Source organism: Schistocerca americana, chromosome 1, assembly GCF_021461395.2.
Source record: "Schistocerca americana isolate TAMUIC-IGC-003095 chromosome 1, iqSchAmer2.1, whole genome shotgun sequence".
NCBI classification, from domain to species: domain Eukaryota; kingdom Metazoa; phylum Arthropoda; class Insecta; order Orthoptera; family Acrididae; genus Schistocerca; species Schistocerca americana.
The window spans coordinates 665,897,169-665,916,031 of record NC_060119.1 but is presented as its reverse complement, the minus strand read 5'-3'; the positions used below and the strand labels follow the sequence as shown (position 1 = coordinate 665,916,031).

The 18,863-nt window shown below is 44.5% G+C and overlaps 1 protein-coding gene across 3 annotated transcripts; it reads left to right on the top strand.

Annotated features, from left to right (window-relative positions):
* Nucleotides 1-52: 52 nt before the first annotated feature.
* LOC124608518 (probable pterin-4-alpha-carbinolamine dehydratase) lies at nt 53-17,090 on the top strand. 3 transcript variants are annotated; one of them, XM_047139992.1, is made up of 4 exons: nt 53-445; nt 563-865; nt 2,227-2,349; nt 16,460-17,090. In XM_047139992.1, the coding sequence occupies exons 2-4, from the start codon at nt 758-760 to the stop codon at nt 16,640-16,642; spliced, it is 414 nt and encodes a 137-aa protein (XP_046995948.1). In that variant the 5' UTR covers nt 53-445; nt 563-757; the 3' UTR covers nt 16,643-17,090. The 3 variants fall into 3 exon arrangements, with proteins under 3 accessions (XP_046995948.1, XP_046995947.1, XP_046995949.1); XM_047139991.1 differs by having other exon boundaries at nt 53-865; XM_047139993.1 differs by lacking the exons at nt 53-445; nt 563-865 and adding an exon at nt 1,103-1,299.
* Nucleotides 17,091-18,863: the final 1,773 nt, after the last annotated feature.

Here is an 18,863-nt window from a genome sequence, read left to right as displayed (position 1 = left end):
GCCGGAAGCAAATTTTATAGCTCCGATCTGTCCATGCATGCCGGGCGTCGTCAGATACGCGCTCGCAATAAAGTTATTGTTGCTCAACTGAAGGTCTTCATTCTTCTGAATCACGTTAAGCAAAGGTCGGACAGCCACCAGTTTAGCTGAACCGACAAGCTATTTATATTTTGATGTTCTGAGCTTTCCACTCCAATACAGAATATTCATTAATTTAAGCGTCCTTCAATGGTCTGTTCTTTTAAGTTTGATTTGTGTACACACTTCAGTTAGAGTAATTTCAAATCAGTAATTATGAGTTTAGATGTTATAATTACAATCTAGTAGGTACTCGTATAGCATACGTTTTGTAAATGAGAAGAGCAAGTAGAAAGTACCTCAGTTGTTACTCCTACTCAAGGATCGTTATATTACATGCTAACTGAGCTCCACTATCAGAGAATAGGTATCGGTAGTCATATGAAAGTTTATTGATTCTTGTGTAGAAGCCGCTTAACTAAAACATTAATAATCGCATTTGGATCACCTTGAACTTCAATGATACACTTTTTTTCTAATTTAGGACGCACTGAACCAAGCTGCAGATCGACCTTCTCTACAGCGGTGAAGCTTAAAATATTTGTTCAGTAGTAATTCCCTTAATTTTAGAAAACTAGACGGTACTTGTTAGCTGAAAATGGAAACATTTGGTAACGCTGAAGAACTATAAATACAATTACGGTACTTTCGTTTCGACGTTTCTCAATTATAGTACGTAATGATTTTTGGTGTGTGTACTGCCACCTGTCGGATCTCTAGGTCAGCTGTACCACTACAGTGCGTCAAGCAATCGAGCGTAGCGGCAAGTACAAGACATAAGAAAATGGTAAGTGTGATAAAGCAGTGCTACACGACAAAAAAAAGAGTATTAAAATATTATAATGTGATTATGTTTCAGAAAGAAATAATCAATTCAAAAATGAGGTTGGAGAAAAGAGCAATTGTCATTTAGACGCTGTTGATGTAAAATTGGACATAATATACATACATATGTTACATTCGCTGGTAGTGGTGACGATATTATCTGCCAGTATATAAAACCATTAGGACCTACATAAGATTTTTTCGAGCTACTCGTATTCTGCATTTGAAACTGTAATTGCAGACACCCTTGAAACTGGAGAAAGTTGCTGTAGTTCAACAGTAGTTTTCCTCCAGATAACTTGATTTCGCAACGCGGTAAAAACAGTTACGCGCTGACGGAAGCGGCGCACATCGTTCATCGTATTGTAGTGTGTTCCTCACATTTCTGACAGAATGGTATGATCTGATCGTCGCTCACAGAGTGATTATCCTTCTTTTATGTTAATGCGTACCTAATGAGTTGATATGCCTAAGTCGCTGCTGATACAAAATAGTGTGTGTTACTATCGAAAAATTATTCCTTCAGCAGTGTGGAACTGGCGTGTGTGATGTTACAGTTGACTTGGTGAAATGAAACTTGTTTGTTGAAATCTTTGAGTAGTTGAATTGTAAATGGCATAAAGTAATTAATTCACCATTGTGATTGCTATTGAACAGTTGAAACTTGTTGTAGAATTAATTCTAGTTTTGCATAGAAAATCGCACTGGTATCTACAGCAACAGTTAGGAAAAAATAAGTCGTGTCTGCACATAGAGTTCAATGCACTTCCTGCTATCAACAATATAAATTGCCCTATTTACTAATTACAGGGTGCATTTGCATTCATTCATCCCCTGAGTGCAATTAATCCAGGCATGTAGAAGAACCTCCAGAGCTTGGGTTCTGATCCTGCATAACTGTTGCTATTAGAATTTAATGTGTTCAGGTGCCTATTCACTAGCTTCTTCAAAAGTCTGTTTATAAGACATACTAGTGCTAAAGGGGTAATTACATCAGAAAAAAATTCTGTAGTAATCATGTATCCCACAATGGCTGGATGTAGGTACTGGCCTATGTATTCTATGATCTCCAGAGACACTTCTGCCAGCTAGCTGTTACTGGAACCAAGTAAAATTTGTCGTGCTTCTAAGTGGCATTAATGTGGAGTGTGTGTGTGTGTGTGTGTGTGTGTGTGTGTGTGTGTGTCTCTCTCTCTCTCTCTCTCTCTCTCTCTATCTCTCTCTCTGAGTTGTTATTTAGTACATAAGTAAAAGTTGTTTTATATTTTGCTGTGATCTTAGTTTTTGTAATATTATTATTATTATTATTATTATTATTCCCAGTCTGGCAAGCTGACTGAGGAGGAGCGAACACAAGTTCTCCAACCACTGTTGGAGAAAGGCTGGAAAGTTACAGAGAATCGAGATGCCATTGCTAAGGATTTTATATTTAACAATTTCAATGAGGTATGTGTGCGGTTTAATTGTAGTAAACTGAAGATCAACAGGAATATTCAATACTAGTCTTCAGCTTTGACCAGTAATGTAATATTAATGGCTGCTATGATGTCAGCTTTTGCTGAATATCTTCACAGTTTTGTTGTTAGTTGGCAAAACCAGTAAATTTGAAAGCAAAAAATATTATGTTAGTGACAGGCTTCTGTGTAGATTAGACTGTTTGAAAAAATTGCCACTGTTAATCATGTTATTGTCACAACATTTGTTGCGTGTTTGTTAGGTCACAGATTAAAGCTGTATCGAATATTCCTCCGAATCAGATTTAGACATTTATTTAGTGTTTTAACATATGTTAAATCTCCAATGGTGGAATAGTCCTTATTTCTTTTTATTGTAAAAAAAATACTATCAGATAAATTTTTTGTGAGGTATGATATCTAATCCACGAACTTGAGTATTTCTTGTTAACATTACAATTGTAGACATCAAGGTTCATTGGGCTATTAAGACCTTTGACTGAGATACAAAATTGGTGAGGCTTTCATGGAGCCGTGTTGAAGTATTGCATCTCGGCTTCTGTCTCAGGGTCTTCAGTGACAATTTTCCTGACATTTCACCAGCGAGCATGGTTGGGATTGTCAGTCCACCTTCCATTGCTATGACGAACTGGAGTCAAGCCAGTGATCAGATAATGTGTGTACCTGTTGTGCCAAAGTCTGGGGCTTTTCCCTGGTCATAACTGCTGTGATTCTCCCTTGCTACCTGCACTGCTGCAGCATGGAAATCAATGATCTATTTACCATGAGGTTTTCTTATTTCTCATTGAGACTATTGTTAGGGTTGTGAATTTCTGTGGCTTCCCCGAACTGTCAAGCATGGTAGCTCTTACTCCACAGTGAGAACTTGTGTGTCAATGAATTTTGTTATGTGGTCAGTCTCACACAGTGCATTCTCTACCTAAACTGATTTCTCCACCTGTCCCAATCTGGAATGCCTCTTATGTTTGTTGACCCCAGGATTGACAGTTTGTCCAATCATACCAACATAGACTTTACCACATGGAAAAAACGGAAGCGTCCGATCCCGCCCGTCTGCTTTGACCCATGACGTCACAAATATGGCGGAAACAAAAACAAACACACACACTTTCCACAAGAAGCCTAATGACACTAACGGGACAAGCGCAGGAAATGGGGTGTTTTGGGTGGGGGGCAAACTAAATATAAACAAATTTAGACGCCTTGCGTAGCTACAACGTGTAAGTGAAGACAGCCATGTATGAATACCCACCCACCTCCCCAGGGGTCGTAACCCCTGCAACCCATAGAAGATAAAGATGCTTCAGTAGCTGATTAGTGTTTTTTGTCTTTTAAAAAAAAAAATCTCACGGGATAGAACGAACAGATCAGAAAGATACATATAATAAACCAAAACAGAAATTCGAGGAAACAGATAAGTAAAATAAGTAATAAGTGTTTTTAAATTAAAAAAAAAAAAAAAAAAAAATCTCACGAGATAGAACGAACAGGTCAGAAAAGTAAATAGAATAAGATAAAACAGAACTGGAGACAGCCACACTCAAACCAAACTCCGCGCCGTCATGACGTCACACACGACAACACCCTTACGTCACGGGTCAAAGCCGACGCGTGGGATCGGACGCTTCTGTCGACCCACCACATGTACGCGGTCATGATATATTCTTGACATTGCAATTGTGAGTGAATCCCTTTTGTCTTTTGCTGATCTTGATCTGTGATACTCTTGGCTCTTTTTTGGTTGTTTTTAAATACCATTCCTCCATATATGGCCAGTGCTGTCCATATCGGGCATGTGTGGCAGAAAGGCTGTACCCACCATTTTTTCTTCATACAAGTCACATCAATGTGTGTTAGGTTTTTCGTAATACTTCTTACGTAATTGGTGGGGTACACATTGTAGGTGTTTCATCTCATGAATGAGATTTTCACTCTGCAGTGGAGTGTGCCCTGATATGAAACTTCCTGGCAAATTAAAACTGTGTGCCGGACCGAGATTTGAACTCGGGACCTTTGCCTTCCACAGGCAAAGCTCGAGTCTCGGTCTGGCACACAGTTTTAATTTGCCAGGAAGTTAGTTTAATCTCATGTCAGAAGTGCTGAAATTGGTGCAGGTATCAAGTGTGTCTGGTTTCAGTATACGCTGTGGCTCACATTCTCACCATTTCTCACAACCAGCAGAGGATAGAAAGAATAGCTGTTGGTCTTTTGTGGATCCCATGGAGCAGGATCCTCTTGCTTCTGTGCCCTGTAGTAGCGCCTCTTCCCCAAGTGTCACTCGCAGCCGCTGAGGTGACACCCCTACATTACTTCCTCATTGTGACTCTCCTTCAATGCAACATTCCCGGCCTTCAGTCCCACAAAGAGAATTTATGGCTGCTTTTAGCTTCACAGCATCTCCTTGTACTCTGCCTTCAGGAAACGAAATTGCACCCTCATGACCAATTTGAGCTTTCACATTTGTATGGAGTGTAGCCATGTATGGAAGTGAAACGTGGACGATAAATAGTTTAGACAAGAAGAGAATACAAGCTTTCGAAATGTGGTGCTACAGAAGAATGCTGAAGATTAGATGGGTAGATCATATAACTAATGAGGTGGTTTTGAATAGAATTGGGGAGAAGAGAAATTTGTGGCACGACTTGACCAGAAGAAGGGATCGGTTGGTAGGACACATCCTGAGGCATCAAGGAATCACCAATTTAGTATTGGAGGGCAGCATGGACGGTAAAAATCGTAGAGGGAGACCAAGAGATGAATACACCAAGCAGATTCAGAAGGATGTAGGTTGCAGTAGGTATTGAGAGATGAAACAGCTTGCACAGGATGGGGTAGCATGGAGAGCTGCATCAAACCAGTCTCTGGACTGAAGACGACAACAACAACAAAAACAACAACAACAACATTTCTTACCAATACATTTTGACCTTCCCCCTGAGGTTGGCATTCCCTCTCATGGTGGCATCATGCTGCTCATACAGGATGACATTCATAGTTAACCCATCTCCCTGACTACCAATCTTCAAGCTGTTGCAGTTCACCTTTTCCTTCCTCACCTGTCTTTTTCCCTCTGTACCATATATGTAACCTCCATCATTTGCTGTGCTGCGGCTGGGTGGCGCCCGTGGGGAGAGCCCCTGGTCGGAGTGGGTGGTATCGGGGCGGACGTTTCGCACATGAAACGTCAACACGTATCGGGTCGCTCTGCGGCCGAGTCTTCCAAAAGAAAAGGTACCGTTTCTAGTTCTGGTTCTCCTGCCCTTTCCCCCTTGGCCACTCCATGGGAGGAGGGACAGGCCCGCCGGCTTGGGGCGAAGTACTTCCCCCCACTATTTGGTCTGTTCTCGAACAGATGGGGGGACGTTCGCCACCTCCAAGCCCATGTTCTTTGTTCAGCACATTGAGGACGTCTTCGGGGAAATCGAGGCTCTCAGCAAGATGCGATCAGGGTCCGTTCTTATCAAGACCACCTCTGCCACACAATCGGCGGCACTCCAGGCGTGCGACCGCCTAGGGGACATCCCAGTCTCCATTGTCCCACATCTGGCACTAAATAGGACGCAGGGGGTTATTTTTCATCGTGACCTCCTGCTACAATCTGATGAGGAGCTCAGGGCCAACCTGGAGCGCCGCGGCGTGCATTTCGTCCGGCGAGTCCAGCGCGGCCCCAAAGACCGTCGCATCGACACCGGGGCCTTTATCCTCGCCTTCGAGGGGGACGTTCTCCCGGAGAAGGTAAAGGTGATGTGCTACCGGTGCGACGTGCGACCTTACGTCCCGCCTCCTATGCGCTGTTTCAGGTGTTTGCGCTTTGGGCACATGTCGTCCCGGTGTGAGGCTGAGCCCCTTTGTGGCGACTGTGGACGTCCTCTTCGTGAGGAACATACTTGCACCCCACCACCTCGGTGCCCTAATTGTCCTGGCGTCCACTCGCATAGGTCCCCAGACTGCCCCGCCTATCAGAAGGAGAAAAAGATACAAGAAATCAAAACTTTGGATCGGCTCTCTTATTCTGAGGCCAGGAAGAAGTATGACCGCCTTCATCCCGTGTCACTGGCCACTTCATTTGCCTCAGTTGTGTCCACTCCTTCCGCTGTATCCTCACCTCTATCCTGTCCCCCCTCCGCCTCCTCTGCCCATCAGGGGGCTCTGCCTCCGCCTCCCAAATCCCTCCCTTCCAACTCCTCCTCCCCCGCGGCCCCCACCCCCCCTGCCCCAGGGGCCACCCTTCCTCCTCCTCCTCCCCCCACGCCACCTGAGAAGCGATCCTCTTCTCAGGCGTCCATCGGGGAAACGTTCCGGACCCCAGCTTCCGAGGTCCGGCGTTCCAAAACGGACCCCGCGCGTGAGGACCTTCTTCGGGTCCAGCCCACCATCCCTGTGCCTCCTCGGCCTTCCAAGAAGGCCTCCAAGAAGAAGTCTCTATCCCCCTCTCCACCCCGGCGCGTTTCATCTGACGCTTCATCCGTGAGTCGCTGCTCCCGGCCGTCCTCAGTTTCGCCGGGACGCTCTGCTGCCAGGCGTTCCGCCGGCCTTTTGTCGGCAAATGATGCGGCCCCTCCTACACAATCAGGGACAGCGGCCGCAGCTGGCGACGAGTCGATGGATCCGGATCCGCCTGCCATCAGTTGTAGCGTTGTTGCCTCGCAACCTGGCCCTCCGCGGCCATCGAGGTGACCAGCTCTTCCCCGTCTCGTTCCCCCAACTTTTTGAGTAGCAATGGCGTTGTTTCATTGGAACATAAGAGGTATTCGATCTAATCGGGAGGAATTACAACTGCTCCTCCGCCTGCACTGTCCGCTCGTCCTTGGTCTCCAGGAAACCAAGTTGCGCCCGACTGACCGTATTGCCTTTTCCCACTATACCTCGGAGCGGTATGACCTCGCCCCTGTGGATGGTATCCCAGCTCATGGTGGGGTCATGTTGCTCGTTCGGGACGATGTCTATTACCATCCCATCCCATTGACCACCCCACTCCAAGCAATAGCTATCCGCATTACTCTTTCTGCTTTTACTTTTTCAGTTTGTACCGTCTACACTCCACCGTCATCTGCTGTTAGTCGGGCTGACATGATGCACCTGATCGATCAGCTTCCCCCGCCGTTCTTATTGTTTGGCGACTTCAATGCCCATCATCCCCTTTGGGGCTCTCCTGCATCCTGTCAAAGAGGCTCACTCTTGGCGGATGTCTTCAACCATCTCAATCTTGTCTGCCTCAATACCGGCGCCCCGACTTTCCTCTCGGACTCTACTCATACCTACTCCCACTTGGACCTCTCGATCTGTTCTACCACTCTTGCCCGTCGGTTTGAGTGGTATGTCCTTTCTGACACCTATTCGAGCGACCACTTCCCCTGTGTCGTTCGTCTCCTGCACCACACCCCATCCCCACGTCCTTCGCGCTGGAACATACTGAAAGCTGACTGGGGACTTTACTCCTCCCTGGCGACCTTTCCGGACCACGATTTTTCCAGTTGTGACAGTCAGGTCGAATACCTCACGGCTGTTATTATCCATGCTGCCGAACGTTCCATACCTTGTACTACTTCTTCTTCACGTCGCGTTTCCGTCCCCTGGTGGAACGAGGCTTGTAGGGACGCTATCCGTGCTCGACGACGTGCTTTACGCACCTTTCGCCGCCATCCTACGTTGGCGAATTGTATTGAATACAAACGACTCCGAGCGCAATGCCGTAGAGTCATCAAAGACAGCAAAAAAGCTTGCTGGGCCTCTTTCACGAGCTCCTTTACCAGTTTTACTCCCTCTTCCATTGTTTGGGGTAGCCTGCGCCGGCTGTCGGGCATTAAGGCCCACTCCTCAGTACCTGGCCTGACCTCAGGTAATGAGGTCCTTGTTGATCCTGTGGCTGTCTCCAACGCCTTTGGCCGCTTTTTCGCGGAGGTTTCAAGCTCCGCCCATTACCATCCTGCCTTCCTTCCCAGGAAAGAGGCAGACGAGGCTCGGCGACCTTCCTTCCTCTCGCTGAATCTGGAAACTTACAATGCCCCCTTTACTATGCGGGAACTCGAACGTGAGCTGGCACTGTACCGGTCCTCTGCTCCGGGGCCAGATGCCATTCACGTTCAGATGCTGGCACACCTTTCTCCGGCGGGCAAAAGCTTCCTTCTTCGTACCTACAATCGTGTCTGGACCGAAGGTCAGGTCCCCATGCATTGGCGTGACGTCGTTGTTGTTCCTATACCCAAACCCGGGAAGGATAGACACCTTCCTTCTAGTTACCGCCCCATTTCTCTTACAAGCTGTGTCTGTAAGGTGATGGAGCGCATGGTTAATGCTCGGTTAGTTTGGATTCTTGAATCTCGACGACTACTTACTAATGTCCAATGCGGCTTTCGTCGCCGCCGCTCCGCTGTTGACCACCTTGTGACCTTGTCGACATTCATCATGAACAACTTTTTGCGAAGGCGCCAAACGGTAGCCGTGTTCTTCGACTTGGAGAAGGCTTATGATACCTGTTGGAGAGGAGGTATCCTCCGCACTATGCACAAGTGGGGCCTACGCGGTCGTCTGCCCCTTTTTATTGATTCCTTTTTAACGGATCGAAAGTTTAGGGTACGTGTGGGTTCCGTATTGTCCGACGTCTTCCTCCAGGAGAACGGAGTGCCTCAGGGCTCCGTCTTGAGCGTAGCCCTTTTTGCCATCGCGATCAATCCAATTATGGATTGCATTCCATCTAATGTCTCAGGCTCTCTCTTTGTCGATGACTTCGCGATCCCCAGAGAACATGCCTCCTGGAGCGCTGCCTCCAGCGTTGTCTAGACAGCCTCTACTCATGGAGCGTGGCAAATGGCTTCCGGTTCTCTGAAGAGAAGACGGTTTGTATCAACTTTTGGCGATATAAAGCGTTCCTTCCGCCATCCTTACATCTCGGTCCCGTTGTTCTCCCATTCGTGGACACAACTAAGTTTCTAGGGCTCACGTTGGACCGGAAACTGTGTTGGTCTCCACATGTCTCTTATTTGGCGGCCCGTTGTACACGTTCCCTTAATGTCCTCAGAGTTCTTAGCGGTTCATCTTGGGGAGCGGATCGCACTGTCCTGCTTCGCTTGTATCGGTCCATAGTCCGATCGAAGCTGGATTATGGGAGCTTCGTCTACTCGTCCGCTCGGCCATCCCTCTTACGCCGGCTCAACTCCATCCACCATCGGGGGATACGTCTTGCGACCGGAGCCTTCTACACTAGTCCTGTCGAGAGTCTTTACGCTGAAGCTGCCGAGTTACCATTGACCTACCGGCGCGACATACTGCTGTGTCGGTATGCCTGCCGGCTGTTGTCTATGCCCGAACACCCCTCTTACAAGTCCTTCTTCGCCGATTCTCTCGACCGTCAGTACGGGTTGTATGTGTCTGCCCTGCTGCCCCCCGGAGTCCGCTTCCGTCGCCTGCTTCGACAATTGGATTTTGCCCTCCCTACCACCTTCAGAGAGGGTGAGAGCCCGACACAACCTTGGCTCCAGGCTCCGGTTCGTATTTATCTCGACCTCAGCTCACTCCCGAAGGAGGGTACTCCGGCTGCAGTGTATTGCTCACGGTTTGTCGAACTTCGTGATCGACTTGCTGGTCACACCTTTATTTACACCGATGGCTCCAAAACTGACGGTGGTGTCGGCTGTGCCTTTGTCGTCGGGACCGCCACCTTTAAATACCGGCTCCTTGACCAATGTTCCAGCTTTACGGCCGAGCTTTTTGCTCTCCATCAGGCCATTCAGTATGCCCGCCGCCACCGCCATTCATCGTATGTACTCTGCACTGACTCACTCAGTGCTCTTCAGAGCCTTGGGGCTCCCTATCCGGTCCATCCCTTGATTCAACGAATACAGCAGTCCCTCCATTCTTTCGCTGATAATGGCGGTTCTGTCAGCTTTCTGTGGGTCCCCGGACATGTAGGAGTGCCTGGGAATGAGGCTGCGGATGCTGCAGCCAAGGCTGCAGTCCTCCAGCCTCGGCCAGCCTCCCATTTTGTCCCGTCATCTGACGTTTGTGGGGATGTATGTAAGAGGCTCGTGTCCTTGTGGTGGGATGCTTGGTCATCCCTCCAAGGAAACAAGCTCCAGGCAGTAAAACCGCTCCCAACTGCTTGGACAACTTCCTCCCGACCATCTCGGCGCGAGGAGGTCCTTCTGACCAGGTTGCGGATTGGGCATTGCCGGTTTAGCCACCGCTACCTGCTCTCTGGTGACCCAGCCCCGCAGTGCCCTTGTGGTCAGGCATTAACGGTGCACCATGTTTTATTGTCGTGTCCCCGTTTTAGTCAATTTCGTGTTGTCCTGTCCCTGCCATCTACCTTACCGGATGTTTTAGCTGATGACGCTCGAGCAGCTGCTCGTCTTCTGCGTTTTATAACTTTAACTGGCTTGACCAAAGACATTTAACCTTTTTACTTATTTCATCTGCATCTTTGTCAGGTCCTTTTGATGTCCCCCCATCCCCTTGAGTTTTAGCAGGTTCCTTGTGCTCTAACACCAGTGACTGGGCGCTAATGACCTCAGCAGTTGAGCGCCCTTAAACCCTACCAAAAAAAAAAAAAAAATCCATCATTTGCTGTCACCAGGGCAGACTTCCTTCAACTTATTGCCAGGTACCCCCCTCATATTTGCTACTCGGTGACTTTAATGCACATCATCCTCTTTTGGGTTCTTCCAGGACCTATCAGAGAGGTGCCCTTTTGGCTGACCTCCTTAACCAACTTAACATCTTCTGCCTTAACACTGGAGCACCCACTTTCCTTTCTGACTCCTTGCACACCTATTCCCATTTGGACCTATCCTTCTGCATTGCCCAGCTTGCCCATCGTCTTGAGTGGCCCATACTTCCTGACACCTACTCAAGTGACCATTTCCCGTGTGCTGTCCATTTGCTTACCCCTACCCCGTCCTCGTGCATGTCTAAATGGCAGATTACTAAGGCTAACTAGCAGCTTTACTCCTCCCTGGCTACCTTTGAAGAACAATATTTCGCCAGTTGGGATGACCAGTGGAATATCTCACAAACATTATCCTTACTGCTGCAGAACATTCCATCCCCCGCACTTTCTCTCTACCACGTCGTGTCCCAGTCCCTTGGTGGACTGAGGCATGCCATGATGCAATTCGCACATGTAGATGTGCTCTCAGCTTTTTTAACCACCACCCTATGTTGGCAAACTGCATTCATTATAAACAGATGCGTGCAAAGTGTTGCATTCTTCAGGATAGCAAAGAGCTAGCTGTATATCATTCACTAGTTCTTTTAACAGTTCCACACCTTCCTCTGCCGTGTAGGCCAACCTCCAACCACTCTCTGGAACCAAGATCCATTCCCCAATTTCCAGCCAGACAGTCGCTGGTGATGTCTTCGTGGACCCTGTTGCTATCTCCAACACCTTGGGCTGCCATTTTGCAGAAGTTCCAAGCTCTTCCCATTATAACCCTGCCTTCCTCCATCGGAAACGAGCAAAGGTGGCTCAGATGGTACCCTTCTCTTCTCCGAATCATGAATGCTACAATGCTACCTTTACTATGAGGGATCTAGATCATGCTCTCAGTTCATCCCTATCCTCCGCCTCAGGGCTAGATGCCATCCACATTCAGATGTTGCAGCACCTTTCTCTTGCGGGCAAGCACTTTCTGCTTAACACGTACAACTGCATCTGGGCAGAAGGCACATTTCCTGGATGTTGGCGTGAAGCCACCATCATACCCATACTTAAGCACGGTAAGGAAAAAACCTTCCTTGTAGGTACCGCCCCATCTCTTTTACCAGTTGAATTTGCAAGGTGATGGAACATATGATTCATGCCCGGCCAGTGTGGTGGCTCGAATCTTGCCATTTACTAAATAATGCACAGTGTGGATTTCGAGCACGGTTTTCTGCAGTTGGCCATCTCATTAATTTGTCCACCCATGTCATGAACGTTTTCTGCAGAAATCCCAGACTGTGGCCGTGTTTTTCTATTTGGAGAGATCCTACGACACCTGCTGGGAATTTGGTATCCTCCGTACTCTCTACACTTGGGAATTTTGTGAGTGCCTACCCTGTTATCTTCGGGTATTTTTACAAAACAGAGTTATCAAGGGTGTGTGTGGGGGGGGGGGGGGGGGTTCTACCTTGTCAGACACACACCTTTACCCAGGAAAATGGTGTGCCTCTGGGTTCCGTCCTGAGTTCATCCTCTTCGCTATTGCCATTAACCTTATAATGGCCTGTCTCCCGCCAGGCATCTCTGGCTCTCTTTTTGTTGATGATTTTGCCATCTATTGCATTTCTCCATGGATCTGTCTCACTGAGCGGCGACTTCAGTGCTGTCTTGATCATCTTTACTCCTGGAGCATCAACAATGGCTTTCGCTTTTCCACTGACAAAACCATCTGTATTAATTTCTAGTGGCAAATGGTTTCTCCCACCATCTCTACATCTGTTGCCCTTCCATTCATTGAAACTATGAAATTTCTGGGGCTCATGCTTGATAGGAAATACTCTTGATCCTCCTGTGTGTCTTACCTGGCAGCTCACTGTACGTGGCCCCTCAATCTTGTGTGTGTCCTCAATGGTACTTCCTGGGTTGCTGATCAAACCACCCTCCTCCGTTTGTACCAGACCCTTATCCATTCGAAACTCAACTATAGGTGCTTTGCTTATGCGTCTGCATGCCCGTCACTCTTACGCAGTCTCAAAACTATCCACTGTCATGCCTTTTACACCAGCCTGGTTTTGAGTCTGTATGCTGAAGCTGCTGAACTACCACTTTCCTACTTCCATGATTTTCTCCTCAGCAGGTATGCATGACGTTTGTCTGCCATGTGTGGCCACCCCTCCTATGCCTCCTTCTTTGATGATTCCTTTGATCATCAGTATGGGGCTCGTCCCTCTTCTGTTACCGCCTGGAGTCTGCTTTTGCCACTTGCTATGGTGGCTTAACTTCACACTACCTGCAACTTTCCCAGTGGATGTGAACCCTTCACCAACTTGGCTTCGTGAAGTGGCCCACGTTAACCTTGGCCTTCATTTGCTTCCTAAGGACACTACTCCAACCTCGGTCTATCTCCTCCAATTTCACGACCTTCGCATGGAACTTAGCGATAGTAACTTTGTATACACTGATGGCTCTCGGACTGACTGTGGGGTCGGGTGTGCATTTGTCAAGAGCACCTGTGTTTCTTGATAATGGCTTCCAGCACACTCCTCATTATTTGCAGCTGAGCTCTTCGCCTTGTATCAGGCCACAGAGTACATCTGGCAACACAGCCTTTCCAATTGTGTCCTGTGCTCAGACTCACTCGGTGCCCTCCAAATCCTGTGTATACTGTAACTGCTCTTCCCTTAGTGCAGTGAGTCAAGGAAAACTGACTCTTGCTCACTCTTGGTGGGTCCCTGGTCATGTCGGTCTGCCAGGAAACGAGGCTACTGACGCTGCTGCCAAGGGTGCAGTCCTCATACCTCAGTCCATAAGTACCTATATTCCCTCCGATGATCTCTGCGTCGCCGTCTGTCAGGAGGTGGTGTCCCTTTGGCATTGCCAATGGTCCTCCCTTCACGGGAATAAGCTTCGGCCTATTAAGCCCCTCCCATCTTCTTGGACAACCTCCTCTCAGCCCTCCCACCGGGAGGAGATTATTTTAACTTGGTTGCGTATTGGGCACTGCCTTTTTAGCCATCATCATTTGCTAAGTGGCACTACCCCACCACTTTGTACACATCGCGCCCAAATTTTAACTGTCTGCCACTTCCTGCGGGAATGCCCTTTTTTAAACCATTTACGTTCCAGCTTGGGTCTGCTGTCTGATTTATCAGCCATTTTAGCGAATGACACACGGGCTGTCGACCGCAGTTTACTTTTTATCCGCCGAAGCAATATGGCGAAGGCCATTTAATTTTTAGTTTTGGACCTCAATTCCTGTCTGGTGTTTTTTAGCCCTTTTTCCACATACCTGTTTTTAGCTGTCTCCTATTCTGTCCATTGGGGCTGACATATAGTTGTTTAACTCCTCTTTGTGTTCGTGTTCCATAGTTTTGACTTGGGTGCGTATGGCCTCAATTGTTTTTTACACCCTAAAGCAAAACAAAAACAAAATAAAAAGACGTGTGCAAGACATACACATTCTTGAATCATATTCCATAGATCCCACCAAGAAGAAGAAGAAGAAGAAACATGAAGGAATGTGTAACTGGCCAAATTATACATTAACAGGAACAAATGAAAAATACAAATTTACTCTGTAGCCTGTACTAACAGTCAACTATTACTATATTGCTTAGTGCTATTTTTCCTTATGCCAGCTAAATTTAGCCTAGTAAATAAAAAGTTCTATAAATTTCTTTTATTTTCTATTGGTAGAATAAAAATCACTTTTTACATTTGATTGTCTTTCAAAGAAAATAATTGCACGCAACCATAAAAAATAGTTAGAACTAAAATACATTAGTATTTGCCATGCAACTTTAAAGTGACCATCACTACTTTCCTTGCAGCAAAGAGGAATTTTCAATCATCAATCTCAAATAAAGAGATAAGTTGCAAATTTGTAGCTAATGTGGTGTGTGTTTAATTTTCCTTTCAGTTGATAGTGTTTCCCAGTTCCTTGCTCTTTGTTAGGTGGGCACTATTTAATACCTTTGCACTAGAGGAGGGCCAATGTACATTCATTCTGAACCACAGACAAGTTTTTGTGTTTTGCATTGTGATTGCACAAATTGAAACCCAGTTGAAACTGATTTCTATCACCAGCAAGTTACTGTAAGAAATCAAACATCTTTAAAAAAAAGTCTGCAAAATGTGTGATTATTTACTTCACATAATATTCTTATAGCTTTCTTTATTTACTTTAGGTACACCATCTCAGACTAATGTGTTTTTCACAACTTTCAATAATATCTCTTGAATTTAGCAGTATACTGTGGGAGGAAATTGAAAAATAGATTAAAAAGTAATAAATGACCTAGCTGACATTAGGCTTAGAATTATCCTCTAGGTCATGCTGGGTGAGTTGTGCTGGCATGTCAGTTGCCAAGTTCCATAAGGCACCTCAGGCCACACATTTCAATAAATTTTTGAACAAGTCCATTATGATAGCAAATATTTTGAAATGAACCTGATTTGTTTGGTATATCATCTTCGAGTGGGGATCGTGTGGCTATAATGAACTAAGTTAAACCAGCCTAAGTTTGAGTACAAAATCAGTGCTCACACATGAATGATATTTGTGAAATTTAGGGTTTTAAAATGATCTTAACATAGGATTTTGAGACTATGCCCATGTTGATATGTACAATTTGTGAGTTCGTTCTTTTGTCTTTGACAGCATTACAGCCAGCCATGTTTTGAACTTGCATACTTTATTTGCCATAAGTAATAATCCTTTCATGTTAAGGCACTCAGTATTTTTTGAAATTTCATTTACAGTGCCATTCATTGGGGGGAAAAATCACTTCATCATTAGAATATCAAGAGCTTTATGTGATGAAAAAGTGTAAGATATATCACTGAACTATTTTAATGTGTTCAGTGAAGTGATAGGGACACTATATTTGAATTTGATAGGAATAGCATTCAAATGCACTTCTGGCCACCCAGGTTTTGATTTTTTTGTGTGTCTGTATCACCTAAAGAAAAAAGTCACCTTGTCAGTGGGATGTTAAATCTAATATTCATTCTTATCATTACTTCTTGGTTATCAATCCCGTATAGATTTGCTGAATTCAGATGTATTTACCTGTAGCTTTTTCCAGATTATTTTGTACATTGCTAGTGCCTGAAGAAATTTTTCATTCTAGAAACAAAAGATATGTTGTCTCCTTTCGAATGTTCAGAAATCAGTTGAATTTTTCTGTGAATACTCCTCCTCCTCCTCGTCCTCCTCCTCCTCCTCTTGTCAACCATTTTTCCTACTGTCACATAGTGGTGGAGAAAATATAAAACATTGATTTTACCCCAAAATTAATTCTGAGTAAAATATGGTTTTTCGTAGATAGATGTAACAACATTCTTTCATATCTCCCGTGTCATCTTCTTAGTCCGTACACCTTTCCACCTGATATTGTTGTCCTGTTTTTTGTTATATAATCTTTCATAATCTGTCATACAGGCATTTGGTTTCATGACTCGTGTTGCACTCTTGGCAGAGAAGATGGATCATCATCCTGAATGGTTTAATGTCTACAATAAAGTAAAAGTTACACTGGCATCTCACGACGTTAATGGTGTCAGCCATCGTGATATAAAAATGGCAGACTTCATGGAGAAAGTAGCTGGTACAGTGAAGTCGTAGGCAATGTCTTACTGAAGCTGCATCTATAGAATATGAAATCTTCATGCTTTTTAATAAACAACTATAAATAAATGTTCTTTTCTGCTTATGTCTTTCTTTGCTATTAATGTGGACAGTTCCAAATAGATCAAAAAATTATTTAACCAACAAAGGTGGTTAAGATAGGCCTTTATTATTTACCAGCTCTTTAATTTAAATTACTCATAAACTGTATTACACGAGACATGCCATATGAAGTGAGCAAACTCTTCCACTTTAGTGTGTATTGTCAAAGAATGAGCTTAGTTTTTAGTTTTATGTTGTGTTATTGTGTTGTTCAGTACAAAAAAAGAGAAAAAGTGAAGTAAAACCTTGTTAAACATTTACTTTGTGCTTTATATGTGGTTATAAATGTTGCATTTGTAAGTAAAAAGAAAAAAAAAATAAATACACTCTTGTTGGTTGCTAAGTGCCAGTTTGTTGGTACCGGAAATGAGAATCACATTAACAAACTGTTTACTTTTCCGCTGTGTCGTTTAAGGTTCAGCTGATACATCATATCTTTATGATAACCCTTGACCAGTCTTTGGTATGTGAGGTTCAAGGAGACACACATCATGTGATTTGTGTTACACAATTCGATAAGCAGTTAGACAAATATGAATCCAATTCCCTGCCTTGGATATACCAGATCTGTCTACATTAACCTGATCTACATTCTGTAGATGTAAAACACTTAATTATATTGTAGAAAAGGTTTAACATTAGTAATACTAAAAAATCATTATTTTCACATGATTACTATTGGTAGTAAATTTCTATAACAGAAGTATAACTACTTTTTTATATTTTACTTTGATGTCTACATAAACCCTAAGATAAATTATGTTGAATTTTAAAACTTCTATTATCAGAATGTTCTTGAAAACTTGAAAATATTTTTATGGTGACTCCTTTTTTGTTGTAACGGGTTGTTTTGCTGGCTGTTCTAATTATGACACAACAGGTTGCAAGATGCTTGATGTCTTTTTACTGAAACAGGCAGCTGCTTGGCTCATTGTCAGGATACAAAATATAATATTGGTAAATAGAATCAGCCATTGTAAATATATTTATTTGTTTATTTATTCATTTATTCAGGGATCCTGTCACAATGATATAAGATTTATCATAATACAGTGAAAACAAATAGTTGAAACTTTATGTACATACAGAACATAAAAGTATGTTTTTCTTAGAATCAGATAGTTGGTTAGCCATAGCCTTGATGAAGGAACATCCTGGCAGTTGCCTGAAGTGATTTATGAAAAGCACAGAAAACTTAAATGAGGGTGGCCAGACAAAGCAAATTCCATCCTCCCAAATATGGGATGAGTGTCTTACCAGTTGCACTGCCTCACCTATATGGTCCATGTTGCCCATTGTTCTTTGATTTGCACAGTTTTCTCCAGGTAACTTTTAATATAAAACAGTTTTGCACTTCAATCCTGCACACACTAAAGATGCCTGCTGACGACCCATGGACCATGAACATGTTGCTATGCCCCTTGTACTAACTCCAGTCTGTTCAGAAAACTGACTTCAGGCCCATATATGTGTAACTATGCTCCATGCATGTCTGTGCCCCCCCCCCCCCCACCCCTTTCAAGCTACCTGAAAAACTGAGTCAGCAACTCTCCATGATGAATGAGACATCGAACTCAGGAGAATAAGACATTACTATCATGCGTAATAGCTCTTGATACAATTTTCTTATAAAAGCTTAAATTGTGGTCGTGTATTGTAATGTGATAGGGTGTTGGTTTCCCATTTTTGTATTAATCACTATGTTGTGAGACCTCTAAGTAATCTCTAATTGTTCAGTATACATTACTTATGAACGTTTTAGCTGCCCTTTTAAACATATCTTTTAGTAATCTTTTTGTCTCCATGTGTAGCTTCTCATACAATTTTTTGGGGGGAGAAGGGGGTGCAAAGTCCAAACTGGCTCTTCTTTCATGATTATGTGTAAAAGTATTAGTGAAGTACTTAGTAATGTTCTCCCCATTATGCACAACATATTGGTAGATGTACTCACTTGCAGTAAGGATTGACAATCAATATTCATCCTTTACAGCTTTGTGTTTGTTGCATAGTCTGTAGATTTATCATCTATGCTTAATGCAATGTAGTTGTCTTCCCTGTTTATGCTGAAGTGTGTACCATTTGTTTTCTTTGTGTTCAATGTTAATCTATTACAATT

Bases quoted from the DNA above. Each gene is read 5' to 3' on its own strand.
- LOC124608518 (XM_047139992.1), top strand. From the start codon at position 758: ATGATTTTTGGTGTGTGTACTGCCACCTGTCGGATCTCTAGGTCAGCT. The intron at 866-2,226 runs GTAAGTGTGATA...TATTATTCCCAG, and splicing joins GTACAAGACATAAGAAAATG to TCTGGCAAGCTGACTGAGGA. The intron at 2,350-16,459 runs GTATGTGTGCGG...TCTGTCATACAG, and splicing joins TATTTAACAATTTCAATGAG to GCATTTGGTTTCATGACTCG.